We start from the raw sequence: 21,108 nt of genomic DNA on the forward strand, positions 1-21,108 counted from the left end.
CTTTCCCTGGGCAGGGTTTGGCTTGCTCTTGTATTGTCTGCAAATTACTTAGCTAGTTTCCTGCACTGTCACTTGCAGATCTGGTTAATGTTGAGATGTTAAATTTAAATAAAAGTGGCCTTAGTTCACCAAACTATTTTTGTCAGCCTCTTTATTCGTCTTCCGTCCACAAAACCCTAAAATGGAATTTTGTGCCTAGTCAGTGTAAGAGTTTGGGGTTATAACTTTCACACTTTTTGCCTGATTTGGGCCCCCAAAAGATTACAAATGATGGAAGAGAACCATAATATATTGAAATTGTTCATGGAAGCATCATGGTAAAAGATGAAGAGTAGATGTGTATAATGTGGATAGAATAAATCTTGTTTTTTCAGATTTTACAATGAGGAAAAACGTTCCTAGAGCCTTGAATCCTCGGACTTTCAAATGCATTTTTTCTCTATTTCACCTGCTGTCAGACACTATGTAGTTATCAGACAGTGCAGTATTAGTGCATAATTGCTAGGACAAAATATTAGCCACGCCAACCTTCTTTTCAATCAGTTGTAGCAATCACAGTACCTAACTGCACTTTGTGCTCCATTTTCTCTCCATGAAAAGAAGTCAAGTGTATCAATGTACATTTCAGAATAACTTATTTAAGAATAATTATCAGTGCACATTTTTTCATAAGAAAGTTAGCACCCTTTCCTTATGTGCTAACATTAAAGAGAACTTGTATCCACAGAGCTAAGGAAACAAAATTAGCATGACTAATTGCTTAGCACGGTAGGTATTGATGCTTTTTCAGTGAGGATAAACTATCCAGGGCAATACTGCCTTTGCAACATCTTAGCTTACATTTTAATGTTTTCTAAAAGAAAGTGCTTTAATTTCTCCATTTCAAAATCACAGTATCCTATTCAAAATCACTCTCACCAGATATATCTTCAATATCAGTTGCATGATTGGAAAACCTGAGGCCTGACAGGAACATCTTTCTATATGAGTTCTTACATGCTTGCATCTACAGTGTATTCACTACCTTCAGTAAATTATCCATTCTTCTTCATGGTCTCTATGCATCACACATATGGTCTCTGTACGTGCATGGAGCCTCAATTTGGGAAGCTTCTATAACTGAGGAATTTTTTTGGAATCCCACGCTTAGATGACCACTCAAAGAACTACAGTTACATGTCACAACCTGTCTGTGCAGGGTTTTCTTTCATACATGTAATGGCAAGCACCTTGTCTTCTAAATCAATGCTCTTCACCTGCTGAGAAAGTATCCACTATTGACTAGCAGCCTTGCCTAAGGTAGCCTCCAACAGCAATGCTACAACTGTATTGGCAGGATGGGGTGGGGATTAATTAGTGGGTCCCCAAATGTATGTTTGGGCTAAAGATGATTCTGAGTTTGAAAAGTTGAAGGCTACTATTGGAAATGCTAACCATGGCCTACACAGATGGAGCAGTCATGTGAAATAGAGAGTGGACAAATCTAGTATTAGTAGGTTAACTTTGGATTGTTTAATCCATAAACCATCCAAAGCGTCCAAGTTCACATGTCACAAAGCAACCTGTGATCAGGCTGCTCAGAGGTTGCATATTCAAACTGTGTCTGGTTCATAACCTGGGAAATTGTAGTTTCATTAACCCACAATTGGCCACCATTACATGTGAACCAGGGCTTCATTATAGCTGCTTGCTAGTTTGCCCTTTTCGCTGTGGTGTGAGCATAATGTGCTGGAGGCATGTTCTGCTCAAAAAATGAGGATAATCCTATGCAAATCTTGTACTAGGCACAACTAACATTTGGGTGATGAAGCTTGACCATATAACATACATTTCTGAAGTACCATACAGGTTGATACTTGTAAACTGAAGCTTTTCTTGTGATCAGTAAAGGCATCAGGGAATTCCATTTTCACATGCCACTGCAAATACCTTTTTCTTTCTTTTACTATCAAGGATAAATCACACCGTTTAAATGTGTGGAATCCAACTAAAAGTGCTTATCTTGTGGCCTAGCGCTATGGTGCAGAAGCCTCCAATGCATAGGTAAATAAAAAAAAAGTTAGAATAATATACAATGTATCAGCAATTAAATAACAATGAGCATTTTACAGAACAGCATGTGAATTTTTTTTTAAAGTACAATATTGTACCACCCAACAAATTAAATATTCTAGGCGCCTAACTAAAAAGTAGACAGGTGTCTGGTACAGTGCCCATTTCGAGATATTTTCATCAGTTGGACGCTTATTCATAGAAGGAGCCGTGGCTGTATGTTTGGGGTGAAGCCCTCCCAACGACACTATCTTGTAGTTCTCATGTGTAGATCAGCCGAATAATGCTCTCAACCAGGTCCTCTTTACCAAGTGTAGGTGTAGATGGTGCTCCAACTACACTTAGTAAAAGGCTCAAGATTTCTCTTCTACATCCAAAGACACAAATGATTCCAAAAGCATTTTCTCCCAAGACAAGAAACAGCTCTTTAAGGGAGAATGCAACCCTGCCCAATAGAGGCTGAACTCCAAAATCCTGTTTAGGCGAACTCCTAATCAACAGAACGTTCATTTTGCTTAGATTAAGATTGAGGTTTTATTAGCTCTTGTTCAATCCATTGCCAGCTTCTCCTGTGCCAGTGGCAATCAGGCTTTTTGAAAAAGCCATTGGTGCCAATAGAAGCTTTTTTAAAAGCCTGAATTCTGTGTAGAGGTGTTTGGGCTGCCAATCTTGAACCCAGTTACATGTGTTTGATTTTGTTTCCAGTAGAAAGGCCCATGTGATTAAATCCTTCTTAAGCAAACAAAGGGCTTCACAACACCAGACTTTTTATCCTGCAATTTACTGGGGTTTCTGCTTCCGGATTCTTTGCAGGATAGATTGGCTCCTTTAGAATCAAAGACTTCCTCTCTTGGTAAATCCTATGTTTCATTATGCAGCTACTAGATGGTGATGCCTCTATATCATATTATATAGGCATCCCTGCTGTGGAATGCCCTCCACTTTGGTGCCAAGTTAAGACATGGCTTTTTAACAAAGCCTTTGATGGCTAAATTCACCAACCTGTACATAGTTTAAATTGTTTTAATTAGTTTTACTGTTCTTAAATTCTATACTGATTTTAGCTTATTAATGGTTTGATTTGTTTTTAGCTGTATTTATTGATTGTTTTATATTGTTTGTATGATTTTATCTGTACGCCGCCCTGAGATCCCTGTGATATAGGGCAGGATACAAATGTTTTAATAAACAAATATTGCTTTATCACCGATCTTTTTGAAAGTGAGATAAAAGGGGGGGAAGGGCAGGAGACATTGTGGAGGTTGATGGCATCATGTAATGGACCCACAAACATCCATGAGGCACCAATCACGAGCATGTAATAAATCACTGGTGTAGAAATATTCAAAAAAGGTATTCTCCCATTCTTCAGGTTCATGATTTAATCATGATTGGCTAATTAGCTCTGTGATCAAGCGTTCTGTATATATGGCCAAGTGGTGTTTTGTTTTGTTTCGTTTGTTTATTTTGGCATTTCCCCTTTTGCACCATAGACAATATTTTAAAGGATTGGAGGAGGTGACCACATCAGAAAATATTGTGAAAATGTAAGTAAAAACAGCTCTCTGCTGTCGTGGGTAGGGTCATATTTGATTAAGGCACATTTAATTTTGGTCTATAGCTATCTGTGCCAGTGATTGATCACTCACAAATTGTTGTGGGGCTTCCCCCCCAAATAGCTGCTGCTTCATCCCCATCCCCCTTATGAAGCATCTAACAAAATTTTTAAGTTTGACAGTATTAAGAAAAAAAGCAAAAGCCCCACAGCACATTGCGCAAAATTTCTCAATCTTATCAGTTTCTGTGGAGGTAGACAGGGCAGTGGTAGCATCTAATACCAACTCTTGAAGACACTGCTGTGACTACTACAGAATATAAGCCTGAGGATCAAACTACAAATTACAAACAAATGCATGTAAATTTAGTCCTAGCTTTTTAAAAGAAGAAGAAGAAGAAGCTGGAAAGCAGCAGAAAGCTGCATTTCTGAGCAGAGGACTGGTGGAGGGGGGGCGTTCTGCTCAGATTTGCCTTCTATCTGCTTGCTTTCTTCTTCTTTTCCTCCAGGATTCCAGATTCATACTTGCTATTTAAAGAATAAATGCACATCTAGAACCCTTTCTCTGCTCAAAATCAAAGCTTGCCAGCTTTGAGCTTATTTGATTTTAAGTGGGTGCTTCATTACACATATTTGCTCTAATGTGTTGTTGAACTGCTCCGGGAAATATAGTTTTGCTTACCATTGGGAAAACCTTTACCCTCATAATGGATTTAGCTGTTAGTCTGTCAGTGTAGAAAGTTTGACCACAAAACTTGGACTTTGTGTTGTGTACCCATGGAACTGAGTGGGATTAATCTTTAGCTGAAGCTAGAATATTTTTATATTGTTAAAATATAATATCTAGGTTTCAGTTTTGATATCTTTTGTACAAACACATTTTTTTACTATGAATAAATTATTTTCGTTTCATTTGATGAAGAAACTGTTTTAATGGTCTTGATAATGAGTTACACTGGCAATACAAAGTAAATTGTTTTATTTCTTTGAGTATATTTTTAAATGTTTGTATTGATGTACGCATCTGTAAATTACTACAAAATATTATCTGGCATACCATTTTCATTTTATGAAACAGGCCTGGTAAGGATACTAATAGCTCTTAAAACATCCCCTGTAACTCTTTGATTGTAATTATTAATATATGAATGTATATTTCTAGACCAGGAAGCATACAAAAGGTGGATTTCAGTATAGAGACATATACTACTTTTTCATGGGACAAATAATTTCTATTCATCTGGGGGAAGGTCTTTAATTTTACTAAAGGCATTAACTTCTCATGTTGGTCTGTTTAGCTTTGCTGGAAGAACCTTTTTCTGAAACATACTCCATAAGGGAAATAACTGGTTTTAATCTCACTTAACAGCACCACAACTGCACTTGATTTGTTCTGAGCACAAAGAGGAGTTCAGAGCCCCACAAGTGAATAGCTTCCTGTTTAGAGGGTCCTTATGTTGTGTCATAGAATTTCTATGTCATTGAAGGTGTTTAAGTAGATTTTGTTATTTGAGATTATGTAAGTTTAAATATGAATACATTGTGATTTGAATTTTTTTAATGCCCATATAAATTGATTCTTCTCTCTCCATTTATATTTCTTCTCTTGTCTGTACATTTATATGTAAAGACAAAAACCAAAAACATGTTGTGGCCATTGTTCCACACATGTGGCATAAATATAATCATGCACCCTTTCATATCCTAGCTTTTGGTTGCAAAATTGCATCACTAGAGATGCTTCCAGATGGACAGTTCCTAGTAGTACTTATTAAAAATCATTGTACAGCTATTCTGTCTTGTGCAGAAGTGCAAAAAAAGGAGGAAAAATGAACTCTGGGGGGAAACCACAGAACAGCCCAGTGAGGAAATTTTGCAAAAAGAATAAAATGGTTAATTAGGCTGGTTTAGAAAAAATTCTTTAATGATATGGATTTTGGTTTCAGAACCACTTGGTGCTGAAGCCAACCTACCTAAAGGTGGCTAAAACGCTAGACGTTGAGTTTGATAGATAAAAGCTTGAGTATAGGAGAGACTGGATCAAGTCTTTGCTTGGCTATGAAACTTGGTGGATAACCTTGTCTGGTGTGGAGAATGAGAACAAGAAGACATTTTTCTCCTTCTCACATAGTACTAGAACCCAGGGTCATCCCATGAAGCTGATTAGTGGGAGAATCAGGACAGATAAAAGGAAGTACTTCTTCACACATAGTTAAACTATGGAATTCACTACCACAAGATGTAGTGATGGCCACCAATTTGAATGGCTTTAAAAGGGAGTTACATAAATTCCTAGAGGAGAAGGCTATCAATGGCTACTGGTCCTGATTACCTCCAGTATCTAAGGCAGTCGGCCTATTTACACAAATTGCTGTGTAACATGGGTGGGGTGGGGGGCTATTGCAATCATGTCCTGGTTGTGGGTTCCTGGTCAATAGTTGGTTGGCCACTGTGCGAACAGAATGCTGGACTAGATGGACCCTTGGTCTGATTGTGCATGGTTCCTCTTACGTTCTTATGACATTCTGACTATATTGAACAGAATTATTGTTATTATTAAGATTAAAATATTGTAACCTACATTGGATCCATGGGATAGGGAGGGAAAGAAAGCTAAATTAAGGCAAAGTTTTGGCAGAGTCTCCAAAGAAAAGGAGTTGCATAATTGTGGAATACTCTGGGAGAATTCTATATTCCTTTGGAAGAGCGTTGCCCAGTCAGGAGAGCAGAGTTCTCAGTTAGACTATCATCACATAGCACCATAAGCTTAGCATTCTCAGCCATGCCTTCTATGTAGGTATACACCTTTTTTTTAATTATCAGCCATCATATGTACATTTGTCACAGGATGTGTAGGGCAAGTTACTCTGTTGTCTTCAGTTTATTTTAACCATAAGCTAACTGCCACCTTCCAATTTTGTTATTACAAACAACAATAAGAGAACCAAGATGTATGTGTACATTGTGTGTGTGTGTGTGTGTTTTCTGAAGGTGTAAAGTTAATAAGAGTCTGGAGTAACGCTTCTGATTAACTGGGAATTGTATTTGGAAGGAACAGCTTGAAATTTTTTTTCCTTAAATCTCTATTGAAAATTGTTATGTCATTCTTGAGGCTAGAATTGAGAATCCTAATAGTAGAATGTAGAACTGTACCTCCTGCATTTTAATTGATGAGTTAAGTCACTTAAAATCCACTTGGGCACAAAAAGCATGGAAATTGTAACTTAACTTCCTGTCTTAGCTTCTACACTATGTAAGCCAGGGATGTTCTCTCTACTTAATTTGATGTAATGTAGGAGCAAGAGTAGGCAAAAGCCCTTATAATTGCCCTTAAGCTCTAATTAGCCAAGTATAAAAAGAATAAAACTGGGGAAGACGGGAGGAATTGGAGAAGGAAGGTGGTGGTGGTGAGGAACTGACAATAAATGATAAACTGCAAATGTACTCTAGATAATACCCCCAGCCCTCTGTAACAGGAAAAACAACAACTACTTTTAATGCCTTAGTTTTGGGGAAGGTTTTCCCCCCAAACTAAGGTAGTTTCTGGCTTGCTAGTTTGACCTATGTTTTTCCCTTCCATGGTTGAAGCATGAGGTATGTGGTGTGCAAGAGGAGTTTTGTGTGCCATACCTGGGTGTAGGTACTTAAACATAATGGATGTTAATGTGTTTACTGGTGCTGGCAGTATGTTGGCATAGAGCTTTCCTCTTTAGGAATTTAGGATGACCAATTAAATGGGTGTGTGTGTTGGATTATTTGATTGCATTAGGAATCTGACAGAGTTAACATTTGTATATTTCTGGAGGTCCCTTAACTATTTCACGAAGGGCAGCAACTCTGTATTGGACTGGGAGACGGGAGATCCGGGTTTTAGTCTCTACGCAGTCATGGAAGTTCACTGGGTGACTTTGGGCCACTCACAGACTCTCAGCCCAACCTAGCTCACAGGGTTGTTGCTGTGAGGATAACATGGAGAGGAGGAGGATTATGTACACCACCTTGAGCTCTTTGGAGGAAAAAAAGCAGGATATAAATGTAATAAATAAAATAAATTTAGTTGCAGAGCATCATGAACATGATGGTAACTTTACAAAATTTGATCTGTCTGTGTGTTTGGGCTGCCTCACACATGAGGTATCCTCTACACCATCTCAATTCATGGCCTTGTCAGGTTCAAGCGGAGGTGCTGATTCATACTTGAGTATTGTGTATCAAACTTTTAATGTGCTATTTGTGTTATATAAAATACGGAGAGACTATCCATGCAGAAAGTGCCTTACGTGTGGCCAGGATCCTGGTGGCAATCCCATGTATTCCCAAGGCACACATGAGCCTGCTGTTGTGTTGTGCTCTCACATAATGTATTGTGAACAATAATATAAATATTCCTGTTGCTTAATATGAATGAAATAAATGTGATTCACCTTATTGATAACTGATGTATACTGTGGGGTTGTAGCTACAATGCTAGGTTTGAATACGGGAAACCCAGCTGACAATGGCTGGTGTGCATGTTACTTTAAGCAATGGTGGTTTATGCTCTGTCTACAACTTTATTAGATTGTAAGCCTATGCGGCAGGGTCTTGCTATTTACTGTGTAATCTGTACAGCACCATGTACATTGATGGTGCTATATAAATAAATAATAATAATAATAATACTCACAGTAGCATATAAGCTACTGTATCCCCCACACGATCAGACAAATAAGTTACTGTGCATATCTTATTTTCTCCACTCCTGCCCTTCCTCCCTCTGCAGTCTTCCTGCTCGAACACGGTGGTATCCCAGCTTCCTTTGCATTGGAAACCAAATCCCAGCATCCCCTGCACCTCCATTACAGCATCTGCCTCTCTCCGATCGACCTGTCTCACGCTAGTGGCATATTCTTCTGTCTCCTATCTCTGCTAGATCACTGTTGCCAATTGCTACCCACCGTTTCACTCCTCCCTGCCCCATCCAAGCAGTGGTGCACCGATCCTCAAGGCGTTCATTCTCACTCTCTCCTCCCACCACTGCCATCCAGTTCCTAGCCAGTTTTCAAAGTCATACTCTTCTCCCCGCCCATGTGCACCAAAGGGGCTCTAATTCCTTGACAATTTACTGAGATGGGGCAAAAATTTATACATTGGGTCTCTGCACGGGGAGCCTCCAAAATACTATACTCGATAACTGCATGACTTTCCTTTTTCATTAAAAGTGACCAGAAAATAAAAAGGGGGATGCAGGCTCTAACTCCTTGACAGTTTGCTGGAATGGGGCAAAATTTTATATGTGTGATCTCTTCATGGTTAGCCACCAAATGCTGTATTGCAGTGGTTCCCAAACCTTTCCAGGTAACCTCCCCCTTGGTTCCACAAACTCATGCCCAATGCCCCCTACCCTACACTATAAAAATCATTATTCAGAATAGTGGTTTTCAACGACCCCATAAAGGAAGATAATAACAATAAAATTCAAAACTGTAACAATTTAATATTTATTCAAAATCCAATTACATTTTTTTTAGTTTATTCAGTTAAGCATAATTGATGAACTTGATCCAGTGATATCATCTTTTCAAAGTCTGATAGTCATTTAGCAAGAATATTAGATATCACATTTAGTAACTAGGGTAGAGTACCTCACAATTCTGTAAATTCTTAATGTGATGAAGTGATACCAGTTTCCCGATGTCTGGTTTAAAGTCACTTAACATGAGTCTTAAATCACCACGTTAAGTAATCTGGAGTCGATTTTTTTGCTTGGAGAGAAGTAGGCAGACCACACTAAAACCACATTCCACCAAATATGATGTTGGAAATGCAACCAGGAGCTTCTGAACCACTCTCCATAGTGCAGTACAGCGATCAGAAATTTCCTTCTGTAACCAAAACTCCTGGTACGGAAAAGACCACCTCGAGCGCCCCCCTGCCATCCACTTGCCTCTTAGCACCCCCCCATGCAATCCCACCGCCCCCAAGGGGGCAGTATCGCCCACTTTGGGAACCACTGCTGTACTGGATAACTGTGTGACTTTCCCTTTTCACTGAAAAATGACTGGAAACCAGCCGCTTACTACCCTTTCATTCCCTTTGCTTCTTAACCATCCTCTTCACCTTTCCTTCCCTTCACATCCCACCTCTTATTCCTATCCTGCAGCCCCAGTGTCCTAGCCTAACCTCCCCCCCTCACTGCCAGCCAGCAGCAAAGTAACAGCACAGAAATAAAAGGAAGTTATTTATTGGCATACAAAGCAGTTTGTTTGACTTTTGCTTGCTTTGAATTGGGCTTGTTAACTGTTGAAGCTGCTAAGCGCAATCTGTTGCTAAGCAGTTCTTGGAAACAGAAATCTGCTGGCGGGAGCAGATGATCAGCAGTGGTTTTGAACACCTTTGCCAAGCGACTCTGTAGGCAATCTTTAAACCACTCTTTAACCCACTGTGGAGTGCCGGACAACACAATAAGCCATGATAGTTTAAATAAACCTCACTGCAGGGTAGCTTATTTTGGTTAAATAAGCAACCGTAAGCCAGGAAAACCGCTCACAGCCAACACAATAAACCACCACAGCTTAAAGTGACGTGCAAACTCAGCCACTGTTACATAGCTTAAGCTAAGTCACGTGGTTAATTTGAGTAGGGGAGTAATACAGATAAAAATAAATGGCTCATTTTGCATTGCTTGTTTTCTTTTCAGACATCCAAAAATGCTAACTGACATACCTTGCCTCGCTGAAATGGTGGACACCGAAAGCCAGCTTTGCCCCCTTATTCCCTTAAAGGATGAGGATCTTGATAGTCCTTTATCTGAAGAATTTTTACAAGATATGGAGAACATAAAAGAACTCTCACAATCTATAAGCGGGGATAGTTCAGGTGCATTAAGTGTAACAGATTTCCAGTCACTGGGAAATGGACCGGGCTCTGACGGATCAATCATTACAGGTAAGAACGCTGTTATCTGAAGTGGATTTATTCAGATGTTCTTTATCAATCACAGCAACAACCTTTTATTTTGTCTTATTGTATTTGTAGTTTTATAGACCAGATTTGCCATATTACTGCAATGTGATTTCAGATTTGGTTCTATAAGCTATACAAAGCAAATGATCGCCTGAAAGAGTAAAGTGACATATAGACCATTGTATAAGAACGACAGTTCTTATAGAACTGTAACACTTAAAGATCAGACTGATTTGAATGCTTCATTTTGTATCTTGTTCAGGTGAAACATAAATTAGACCATTTGTATCTGGGTCCCTTTGGAAATAGTTGTGTGTGTTCTTGGTTCCAAATTGCTCTGCAGTTTGTGAGAAATAATAGACTTCTTTAGAATACATATCTACAGTCAGCGGTTACAGCTGTAACTTTACAAAGCTTGGAAATGTTTTGAAATCATTTTCAAGGTGGTAGCTTGCATTCTGAAGTTTTTAGTACAAGGAGTAGGGGGCATTTTTCATTGGCCAAATGACATTAGGAGGCATGCCCTGATGCTGTTCATTGTCTGGCCAAAGTGTTGGCTGGAGCTTTGGTTCTGTTATATGCTCAGTCTTTCCCTAATTGGGGAAAGACCACATGCAGTGGACTGAGGCACCTGCTAGAGCAGCAGGGAGGACCAGATAGGGCAGCATGGTGGGGCAAATTGGCCTGTGAGCCGGGGATCCCCCATCCTTACTATAATGTGTCACTATTTGTTGTGGATTTCTTTTTGAGAGAAGCAAAGGCAGTGAAAGCTAGAAAGGAGTGACCGGATGCAGTGGAGGAGCAAGTTCCTTTATGTATAGCAGAAGATGTTTTGATAAATGCTGCCCATGGTAAGCTGCATCTATGTAAATTCCCTCTTCTACACAGCTACAGTATTTGGAAGCCCTGCACCCTGTTACATTTGTTCACTGAAGAGAGGATGAAAACATGGATATATATGAGTCAAAAACAGAAATGAAGTGGGTTCAATGTTGCAGTTTAGGATTAAAGATGAGTCCTAGATCTGAAAAGTTTGGAGACTACTAATTTACATCATACTGCTCAACTAAACATCCTCATTTCTCAAAGCTATATGATTTTTTTAGCTTTCTAATGACCTGTATTGATAACTTTTGGAATATAGGTAGTTGAGCAGTTCAATATTACAAGTGGAACCTTAGCATAGATGATGGGGCAAATTAAATAGAAAATGGAATAAATTTGTTTTCTGTTGCTCCAAGGGATGGGACCTGGACCATTAGGTTCAAATTAAAGGAAAAAATATTTTAACTAAATATTAGAATTTCCCGATGGCACATTCTGTTTGATGGGGAACAGATGCATTGGCTCTTCTTTGGTAGAAGTTTTAAAGCAGAGGTTGGATTGCCACATACCAGGGAGGCTGTAGCAGTGGATTTGCTGAATTAAATGACCTTTGAGGTCCCTTCAAACTCTATGATTCTCTTCCCCACCCCAAAATCTGAAGATGAGTGCTCCTGTAACTGACTGGCTCCAGACTTGTGTGGGGTGAGTTTCGAGAGTGTGGAAAGGACATCTTGTTTTTTCTTCTCTACCCCAGACCTTCCCCTGTTGTGCTGTCCCAAGGCCTGTCAGCCTCAAAACTGAGTGTTTTTATGGGTATAGGTAAAGAACACATTTCCAACCCTAATTCCCTTCTCACTCCAAGATACTTATTATAAACTTTCAGGGGCTTGAGCAGGTCCATTCCCTCTTTTGGCCCTGTGGGGAAGAAGAAGGACCAAGGGGACAGGAGCAGGCAGAAGTAACATCGGGGCCTGCTCCTGCTGGACTCTTCCCCCCCCCACAGGGCAAACTACCATCTTAGCCCTGTGGGGAAGAAGAAGGACTGAGGGGACAGGAGCAGGCGGAAGTAACATCGGGGCCTGCTCCTGCTGGACTCTTCCCCCCACCACAGGGCAAACTGCCATCTTGGCCCTGTGGGGAAGAAGAAGGACCGAGGGGACAGGAGCAGGCGGAAGTAACATCGGGGCCTGCTCCTGCTGGACTCTTCCCCCCCCCCCCCCACAGGGCAAACTGCCATCTTGGCCCTGTGGGGAAGAAGAAGGACCGAGGGGACAGGAGCAGGCGGAAGTAACATCGGGGCCTGCTCCTGCTGGACTCTTCCCCCCCCCCCACAGGGCAAACTGCCATCTTGGCCCTGTGGGGAAGAAGAAGGACCGAGGGGACAGGAGCAGGCAGAAGTAACATCGGGGCCTGCTCCTGCTGGACTCTCTTTCTCTCTCCTCCCTCCCTCCCACCTTGACTCCTTTTCCTTGTGTGTCATGTCTTTATTAGATTGTAAGCCTGAGGGCAGGGACTGTCTTTTTTGCTAAGTGTAAGCCGCTCCGAGAGCCTTTTTTGGCTGAGGAGCGGGGTATAAGTATGAGAAATAAATAAATAATAAATAAATATTTTCCTCTGCCTTCCATTTCCTTTTCTTTCTTTTGTTTTTGTTTTCAACCAACATGACATTCATGACTCAAATTTCCATTAGCTGTTGGATTAAATTGGTAGACTTACATATTCTGCTGATCCTCTGGTTTCTTTAGACCCTTTTTCTACCCTACTTTACCTCCCCACCTACTCCTGGCAAGCTCAGGTGCTATTCAGCATATTATAAGCTCACAGGTTCCTGTCAACCAGTTTTTCTGTTTTTGTTTTTTTAAGCGTCACTTTAATTCACAAACTTATATACCTTTTCTTTTGCATGTATAGTGCAGCTTTGGCTACATAGGATGAGCACCTGGAGAACTGAGCTCGTGGTTAGCATACAGTGGTAAAAGTATTTGCTAATACTAACTTCTTCTTTTCTTTCAGACTCCCTTTCACCAGCATCAAGTCCTTCATCTGTGAATCTTGCCACAATCCCAAGTAGCAATGATGAACCACCCAGTGCAACATTAAACATTGAATGTAGAATATGTGGAGATAAAGCTTCAGGTTACCATTATGGAGTTCATGCCTGTGAAGGTTGTAAGGTACTGTCAAAATATTCAGTGTTTAAACCATGTTACAGATTGGCAGTGCTTTGTAAAGAATTAAAAAAAAAAGTCTAAATAACAGCAGTTACTTAGAAATAAACTTTACTGAAATCAATGTGTCATTCTTCCAAGCAAATGTGCTTAGAATTGCAGTGAGGGATTATTTTATATGTAGCTTTTTAATATTAACTAAAACTTTAGATTAAACCATGATTTAGATGAAAAAGAACTTTGGTCCTACAGAGAATAACTAAATGTATGTTGCTGCCTGTATTCACTTTTATTTGAAGATCTCAAATTATAAAATTATGTTATCTGAAGGGACTTATTTCAAGTAATCATTTGGGAATAGGTGTAGAGCTTCTTCGTTTAGAAAGCACTTGAGGTTGGTTGTATTTGACAATGGTTTTGTTTAAGACTTCTGCAAATTATACAGTGGCTTCAGTGTAAATAAAGTATTCTTGGCATTCCTCAGTGTATTCATATTTTGGCACTGTTGTAATGGGTTTGGGCAGGACTGGGCGTTAGTGCGGATTGAGGGATAGTCCTTGAGGCTCTGGATTGTTTGCTTCAGCATGGAAGAGTTTGTTAAATGAGTATTGGAAGAAGTTTTTCTGCCAACTGATTGACAGATTTGGACTGGGGTAAAATAAAGAATGACTTGGGGCTTTGCTAGACCTACTGCCTAATCCGGGTGGGAGGAGCGGTGAGCCTGTGCTACAAGTAGCATGGGCTGTTGCGCCTTGCTAGATGTGGACGCGACGGGGAAAAGCAAAGCTGCATCGCGTCCGCCATTTTTTATTATTTTTTAAAGGGGCCGGACACCGGAACGCTCCTGCGCTTAGATAAGGCCCTTTTTAAAAAAAAACACCTCCCTGCTCCCCCCTCCCTGACCATGAGTCCCCCCTCTCCCGCCAGTTTTGTTTCCCCCCATCCCCGCCAGCTCCGTCACCCGCCCGCCAGCCCCCTTCTCCCCTGCCTCTGATCTCCCCCCCACCTCCCCCAGGCTCCAATCTTCCCTCCCACCTCCCCCGGGCTCTGATCTTTCCCCCCACCTCCCCCGGGCTCCGATCTTTCCCCCCCCCACTTCCCCAGGCTCCGCCACTTGTCCCGGGTACTTGTGGGTAAGCGCGGAAGCCGGAAAAAGCGGCGGAACAAGCTAGACGCCCGCAGTCTCGGGCGCAGCCTGAGACCGCGGATCATACTGGCCAAAAGAGGTTAGCCCGGGCCAAAGAAGGTTTCAGCTCAGGCTGACCCCGGGAGCCCGGGGTCAGCCCAGGCTGAAACCTCCATCTAACAAAGCCCTTAGTAGCAAAGCAAGCTAAGGACTGAAAATCTGGGAGTATTTGGAGGTGCTTCTAGATTTATAGCTAATAGAGAGTACAGAGAAAGATGAGATCATTAGGTCTAGTTTTTATCTTCTGAAGAGTTCTTCCATATTGGCACATGTGCCTCCAGAGGTCCATGAACTTGGCAAGGCCAAACCAGGCCAACATATGTAATAACCAGGATCCTGCCATTCCTCTTTAGTGTAATCCTGTGCATGTCTACTCAGAAGCAAGTCCCACTGTGTTCAGTGAGCTTTCTGACAGGTAAATGTACCAAAGATTATAATCTTAGGCTGCAATCCTATGCATGCTTACTTGGGAGGAAGTCCCAGCAAACCCAGAGTGAACTGTGCAGCATTATCTGTGGATTTTGAAAACATAAATACTAAGTGCAGGGGAGGAGAGTTTATCAGCACTGGAGTACATGGTAAAGGGAGGCTTAGTCCTTACTTCCCCAACTATTATTGAAACAACAACACCCAACTCACATATGCGCACGCACACACACACACACACACACACCTGGTATGGCAAGTAGCCTTAAGGGGAGGAAAACCCTCTGTTTTCAGTTGTCCAGAAACAAAATTTCTGTTGCTTTAGCAGCTGGGGAGGGAAGAGTTAAACTCACCCCTCCCTGCGCTGTGGTCCCCATGAGAATTGGCCCCTTGCACTTATAAAAGAGTTGCATCAAAATCAAAGTAATGCGGATTTCCACATGTCCTGATTCTGTACATGATCACCCCACTTATCAAACCATAAGAGGTGGTAAAATTATATGGACAATATGCTGTGATTGCACTGAAAGTATCAGATTCATATTCTAACTTGGTCTGAGGCAGAATAATAGTTCTTAAGAGACCTGAAATTGGTTTGAGAGGGGTTTCACTTTCCATGGTGTGAATACACATTTCTGTTCAATGGTTGTTTCAGTTCAAACAGATTTTGCAGATTTTTAAAAAGACAATAAAAAAAACCCTGCAAGACTGGATAGTGGGAATCTAACAATAGTGGAAAGAAGATAAACATGAGCAGTGATACCCGTTCAAAACTGCCTGCAATACTCTGATAAAAATTACTAAAGATCGACTTCCTCAAATATGTCAGCACTCCAGTATAGCCTCACAACAAAATGCAGTCTGATTGGGCACTGTGAAGAAACTGATTTTCTTGAGGTAAAAAATTAATATGTTTGCCTGTTATGTTACAAGGACTGATGGTAACGTGGTTAACTGTACAAAGGGAAAATCATTTACTGGATACCTGAGCCAGAGGAGATATACAATGTAAATATGGTAGACTGGTAGGTACTGTTACTGTTACCCATTGAGAGAGGATTTCTGTCTTATACATAGCATGGCTGGATTGAAATTGCTACCACCTGTTTGGAAGATAGTGAAACGTTCTAAATATGCCCATTGGTCCTGAGTTTGAAGAGAAGTTGTGTGATAAAAGGATGGCCACACCAAAGTTGAAGGGCTGGAGGATTATTACTAGAGCAAATATAAGAAGGTGTTGAGACACATCTGGGGGAGTTCTTCTGAGAGTGTCACCAGGGAAGAGTGACAAGGAAGAGTGTGTTATTAAGTGTTTTCAGAAGAGCCCAAGAGCCCGAGGAAGACAGCAGCTAAACCAAGAAGCCAATCTAGAAGCAGGCAAGACAGAAGCTGAAGGCCAGCTAGTATGGCGAGGAGACTCCAAAAGCAGACGTCAGGAATTGCTGAGGCCTCGGTAATAGCTGGTGAAGGTCTGAAGACAGAGCAAGTTGCCAGACCAGAATGAATACTTTAAGGGAAGTCTGGTAAACTGCCTTAACATTCCCAGGTGAAAGTCAAACTTTACCATATGGAGGACTACATCTCAAGCCTTCATTGCGCAGCCTCTGTGGTAACTAGGGTGGAGCTTGATAGGAGAACTGGGTTTGGTTTGGTTTGAGTTAGGAACTATGGCTTCTATAACCCAATTGGTGGGTAACAGTAACAACATAAAAGCCTTATTTTAAAGTAACAGTAATTATAACTTAATAAGCTTTCTTGTTTTATATTTTTTTAATATAATAATCTGTATCCTTGTTTACTATACCTGTACCTCTGATCTGTTTGTCTAAAGCCTAATGACCTGCTACCTTAGGTCAAAGGAGTATTTTAAATAAAGGGGTTTAATGGAGGCAGTGGAAGTGATGTGGGATGCCTGCCACATATTGATGTTAATAATAGTAGGATAATCTAGTGGAGGCTTGATCTTTCACATTTTGGTGTTAGCAGTGGGATTGCCCAGTGACGAAGGGTGTTACCGATAGGCACCCATCAGTATTTTAAGGACTGGAATATATGAGGGTTTTTGTTGTTGTAGTGGTTTGCTACTGTTTCCATCAGCAGTTGCTCCTATATCAGCCCTAAACAGTCTTAGGCTAAGTTCCAAAAAATCCCAAAGTGAGCTTCAGCAATTTTCATTTCTAAATCAGCCAAATCAGTTCTATAACTTTCAGGAATGTGTTGTATGGGTCGGGTGGGGTGGGGTGGAGTGGTGCAAACAAGAGACTTGAAAAGCCCGTTTGCTAATGAAAATCTGCCCATGATTCTTTTGGATCCACTCATGACCCTTTTTGGGTGGGTCTAGAAATGACGGAAGAAGTCCTCATTATCAAATGAGATTTAAAATATCCTTTTATCTAGCAGTGTTGTACAGATACGATGAAAAATATTTTTGTACAGTGAGAGTTTGTTTTTTTTAACGCAGCCTGAAAAATATGCATCTATCTACCTATTAAACATATAGGAATATGTTCATCAGAGCAAGAAGGAATCTTTCGCAATGCTTAGCGTTTACATAATATTTAGTAACCTTTTAGTGTGTAACAACGTTTTGTTTCTTCAAACTTCTGCAGGGCTTTTTTAGACGAACAATCAGACTAAAACTTATCTATGACAGATGTGATCGCAACTGCAAGATTCAGAAAAAGAATCGTAATAAGTGCCAATACTGTCGTTTCCAAAAGTGCCTTTCTGTTGGAATGTCTCATAACGGTAGGTAAGAGTGACTATAATTTTCACCATGGGTAATTCTGCATTTCTAAAGGAGTGTGAAAGCTTACATAAAGTACAGGGCTAAAGCAAAATGGGATGGGTCCATAAATAGAAGGCCTCTTTTGCCCACACGAGGACCATGTCACACCTTGGTCCAAAAACATGAAACTAAAACAAAAGATGATGATCTGCTTGCAAAAGAGCCTGTGTAATCTTTGCACAAATGCGGAGAAACTCCCAGGGTTGAGGTGGCCCTGGGCAAGGTGCCGTCTGGGGCCACCACCCCTCCCCCTTGTCAGTCTCACTGTGTGAGCCCTGCTTTTTTAAAACCTTGGGTTGGCAAGGCAGCTCGGCTCAGCACCTCTCCACTCCTCCTCTCAGCCCACTGCCAGAAAAAAGTGCCGCCGTGAGGGTGGCCGGCCGGCCAGCCAATCCGAGGTGCAGACCATAGCATTGCATTTTCATTACAAGTATTTTTCCCGTGGTTGTGTTTGTTGCTACTCAAAGTTACCAATCAGATGTCTCCTTTGTGATTGTGTGACCAATGAGGAAAACAGAGTGGCAAAGGTGTGGCTGCTGCTTCAGTGCCCCCATTGGATATGTTCCTCCAAAGGTAGCATCTGACTCGTCAGCTCATTGCTACTCAATGTTACCAGAGGAAATAATATTTAAAATGTTGCACTGTAGGGCTGCAGCCTCAATCAGCTGCCTGCTGCTGCTGTAGCATTTTCCTTGGGCGGTGGGTTGGAAGAAAGAAGAAATGAATTCCTGCCACTGCATGACTGTTCAGAGGGTCATTTGGGGCTCCTCCTAGACTTCAAGTTCCTGGGCCTGGTCCCTGTGCTCCAGCCCTAGCCACTGCACATTTGGTAGTATGAGAAAACTGAATGAACTCTTGTGAAAATGTTGGTTCAATGCTGCTTTCCTTCCATTCACCGTTCTTTGGATCTAACCCAGTATTAGGATATCTGAATGTCAAAAGGCAAACATTGTTTTTGTTTATTGAGCAATTCTTGATTTGGTGAGCTGCACAGTAACCCTGACTCCTTGCTCTGACATGAAGTAGCAAAAGGAACAGTTTTCTCAAGTCCGTCTTAAACCATTCATATATTGAACACTACAATTAAAACTCTGCTCTTCTGTCTGTTCTTCTGCTTCTATACCAACTGGTCTCCCTGCAACACCATTTCTTGGTTACTCCCTCTTTTCCCTCCGTATCCCATAACATGATCTTCAGCACCACCCCAGATCTCTTTGCCTGTCTATGTCTCAACTATCATTTTCCTCCTCATCCCACGCACCACACTACACCCCAGTGTTATTCCCCCTTCTTTTTCTTTCGCTATTGACTCTACACCTGCATCTTTCTCCCCTCTCTATTTCTGTGTTGTTGTTTCTTCCTTCTGCACACACCTTCTCTATTCCTCCCCCAATTTGTCACTACTCTTCCAGCAATTCATACCAGTTAAGGAATTACAAAGGGGGCTGCTAAGCACTAAGTCAAAAGGCTAGAAAATTGGAGCCAATTCTACTATGTAGCTCTGAATCAAAGGAGTGGGTGACTCATGCAGATGTATTTAATAAATGCATTTTGATGTGCTTAAGTAGATATTAGATGTTCCCACAAAGATGTGGGAAAGAGACACAAACTGGGTATCCTGAATTCCCCAAGGAGTCACAAATAGACAGGTAGCCTGTGGGTTGTATGTATGGGCCTGGTCTAGTCATAATGCAGTTGGTGCTGGGATCCTGATGTGCTTGCACAGTGACGCTTAAGATTAGGTCCACAATCGGAGAACAAATATATATGCTGTTCCACTTTAAATGCATGTTTTCCCCATAGCAATTCGATTTGGACGGATGCCAAGATCAGAGAAGGCAAAGTTGAAAGCTGAAATTCTAACAGGTGAACATTGTATTGAAAATTCCGAAATCGCTGATCTTAAATCACTTGCCAAGAGAATTTATGAAGCATATTTGAAAAACTTTAATATGAACAAAGTCAAGGCCAGACTCATACTTGCGGGGAAAAACAGTAACAATCCAGTAAGTATTTGCTATAATATAATTTTTAAAAAGTGAACTGAGCTAACATACATATAAGACAAGAAGTAAAATTTCACTTATAAAAACTGACATTTTAGCAAAGGCATTTTTTTCTTCTCTCTCTCTCTCTCTCTCTCTCTCTCTGGAGGAAATGCCTCTTTTGTGAAGTTGACATGCATTATAAACAAAAACAAAGTGTGTTTTTCTTCAAAACTATCAGTTTATTGATATGCACATTTATGTAGATGTAATTACATAATTGTTTAACCAATGATCAGTTATTCTTTAATCACATGACAGCCCCATTGATATTTTTTTCTTACTCATTTTAATGATTTATTTACCCTGTCTTTCAATAAGTTCCCAGGGTGTCTTACAAAAAGTTAAAATTACAGTGCAATAAATTAAAACAAAAAATATTGAAATCACAACGTTTGCTCTAGATACTTTAAAAAGTGATGAGTACAAACACACAAATAACTTGATCACTTGTGATGAAAGGTTTCCTAAGAGCTAGAACTGTATAATATCTGGCATGTTGAATTAATGGTGCTGGTCAGCCAACTTTGATGTATTTATACATGTGCATAGAAGTGACTAGGCAGTCTTATGGCACTCAACCTCTATGGCTGCTTGTAAGCTTTACAAAAGATGACCAGGTTCGCACAATCACTGCAGCCCTCTGTGAGTTATTTAACCCACAGTGGTTTGCAGCATTGGCCAGGTACCATGGCTTATTGTATTGTACAAACCCAGCAAAGATGCTGTATGGGAGAGTTAAACAATCCTTGCATAACACATGGGAAATTTTAGGGCTATGAAAGAGCTGTTTAACCTTCCCATAAGCTGCCTTAGTGCCCATCCACTGTGCCTTGAATATACAAGAAGGTGACCAGCACACACCGCAACCCACTGCCCAATGTTTACTTTGGCCCCACAGATAGATAGACAAAATAAGGTCTATAGGCTGTAACAAGCCCCCCAAGTCCTTTCCCTTAGCAAGTCACTCCTCAGCCAGTTTTATGTGGTGACCATACCAGGCTAGATGGTTTGAACTGCTGAGACGAAAAGGTTAAAAAGAATGGGAGAAGAGATTGATAGACATCTGTGAAAATATATGCATTTGGAAATAGGAGAGTTAAATCTTCTTAACTTTT

The 21,108-nt window shown here is 40.9% G+C and overlaps 1 protein-coding gene across 4 annotated transcripts in view; it reads left to right on the forward strand.

Moving 5' to 3' along the window:
• The window catches only part of PPARA (peroxisome proliferator activated receptor alpha), a 60,649-nt gene that overhangs the window by 22,326 nt on the left and 17,215 nt on the right, over positions 1-21,108 (forward strand). For all 4 annotated transcript variants that reach the window (XM_063134346.1, XM_063134347.1, XM_063134348.1 and 1 more), the window contains exons 3-6: positions 10,287-10,534; positions 13,391-13,551; positions 17,767-17,905; positions 19,749-19,951. In XM_063134346.1, the coding sequence (XP_062990416.1) occupies positions 10,297-10,534; positions 13,391-13,551; positions 17,767-17,905; positions 19,749-19,951 (741 nt within the window). In that variant the 5' untranslated portion in view covers positions 10,287-10,296. The remainder of the gene's footprint in view (positions 1-10,286; positions 10,535-13,390; positions 13,552-17,766; positions 17,906-19,748; positions 19,952-21,108) is intronic.

Source organism: Elgaria multicarinata, chromosome 9, assembly GCF_023053635.1.
Source record: "Elgaria multicarinata webbii isolate HBS135686 ecotype San Diego chromosome 9, rElgMul1.1.pri, whole genome shotgun sequence".
Taxonomy (NCBI): Eukaryota; Metazoa; Chordata; class Lepidosauria; order Squamata; family Anguidae; genus Elgaria; species Elgaria multicarinata.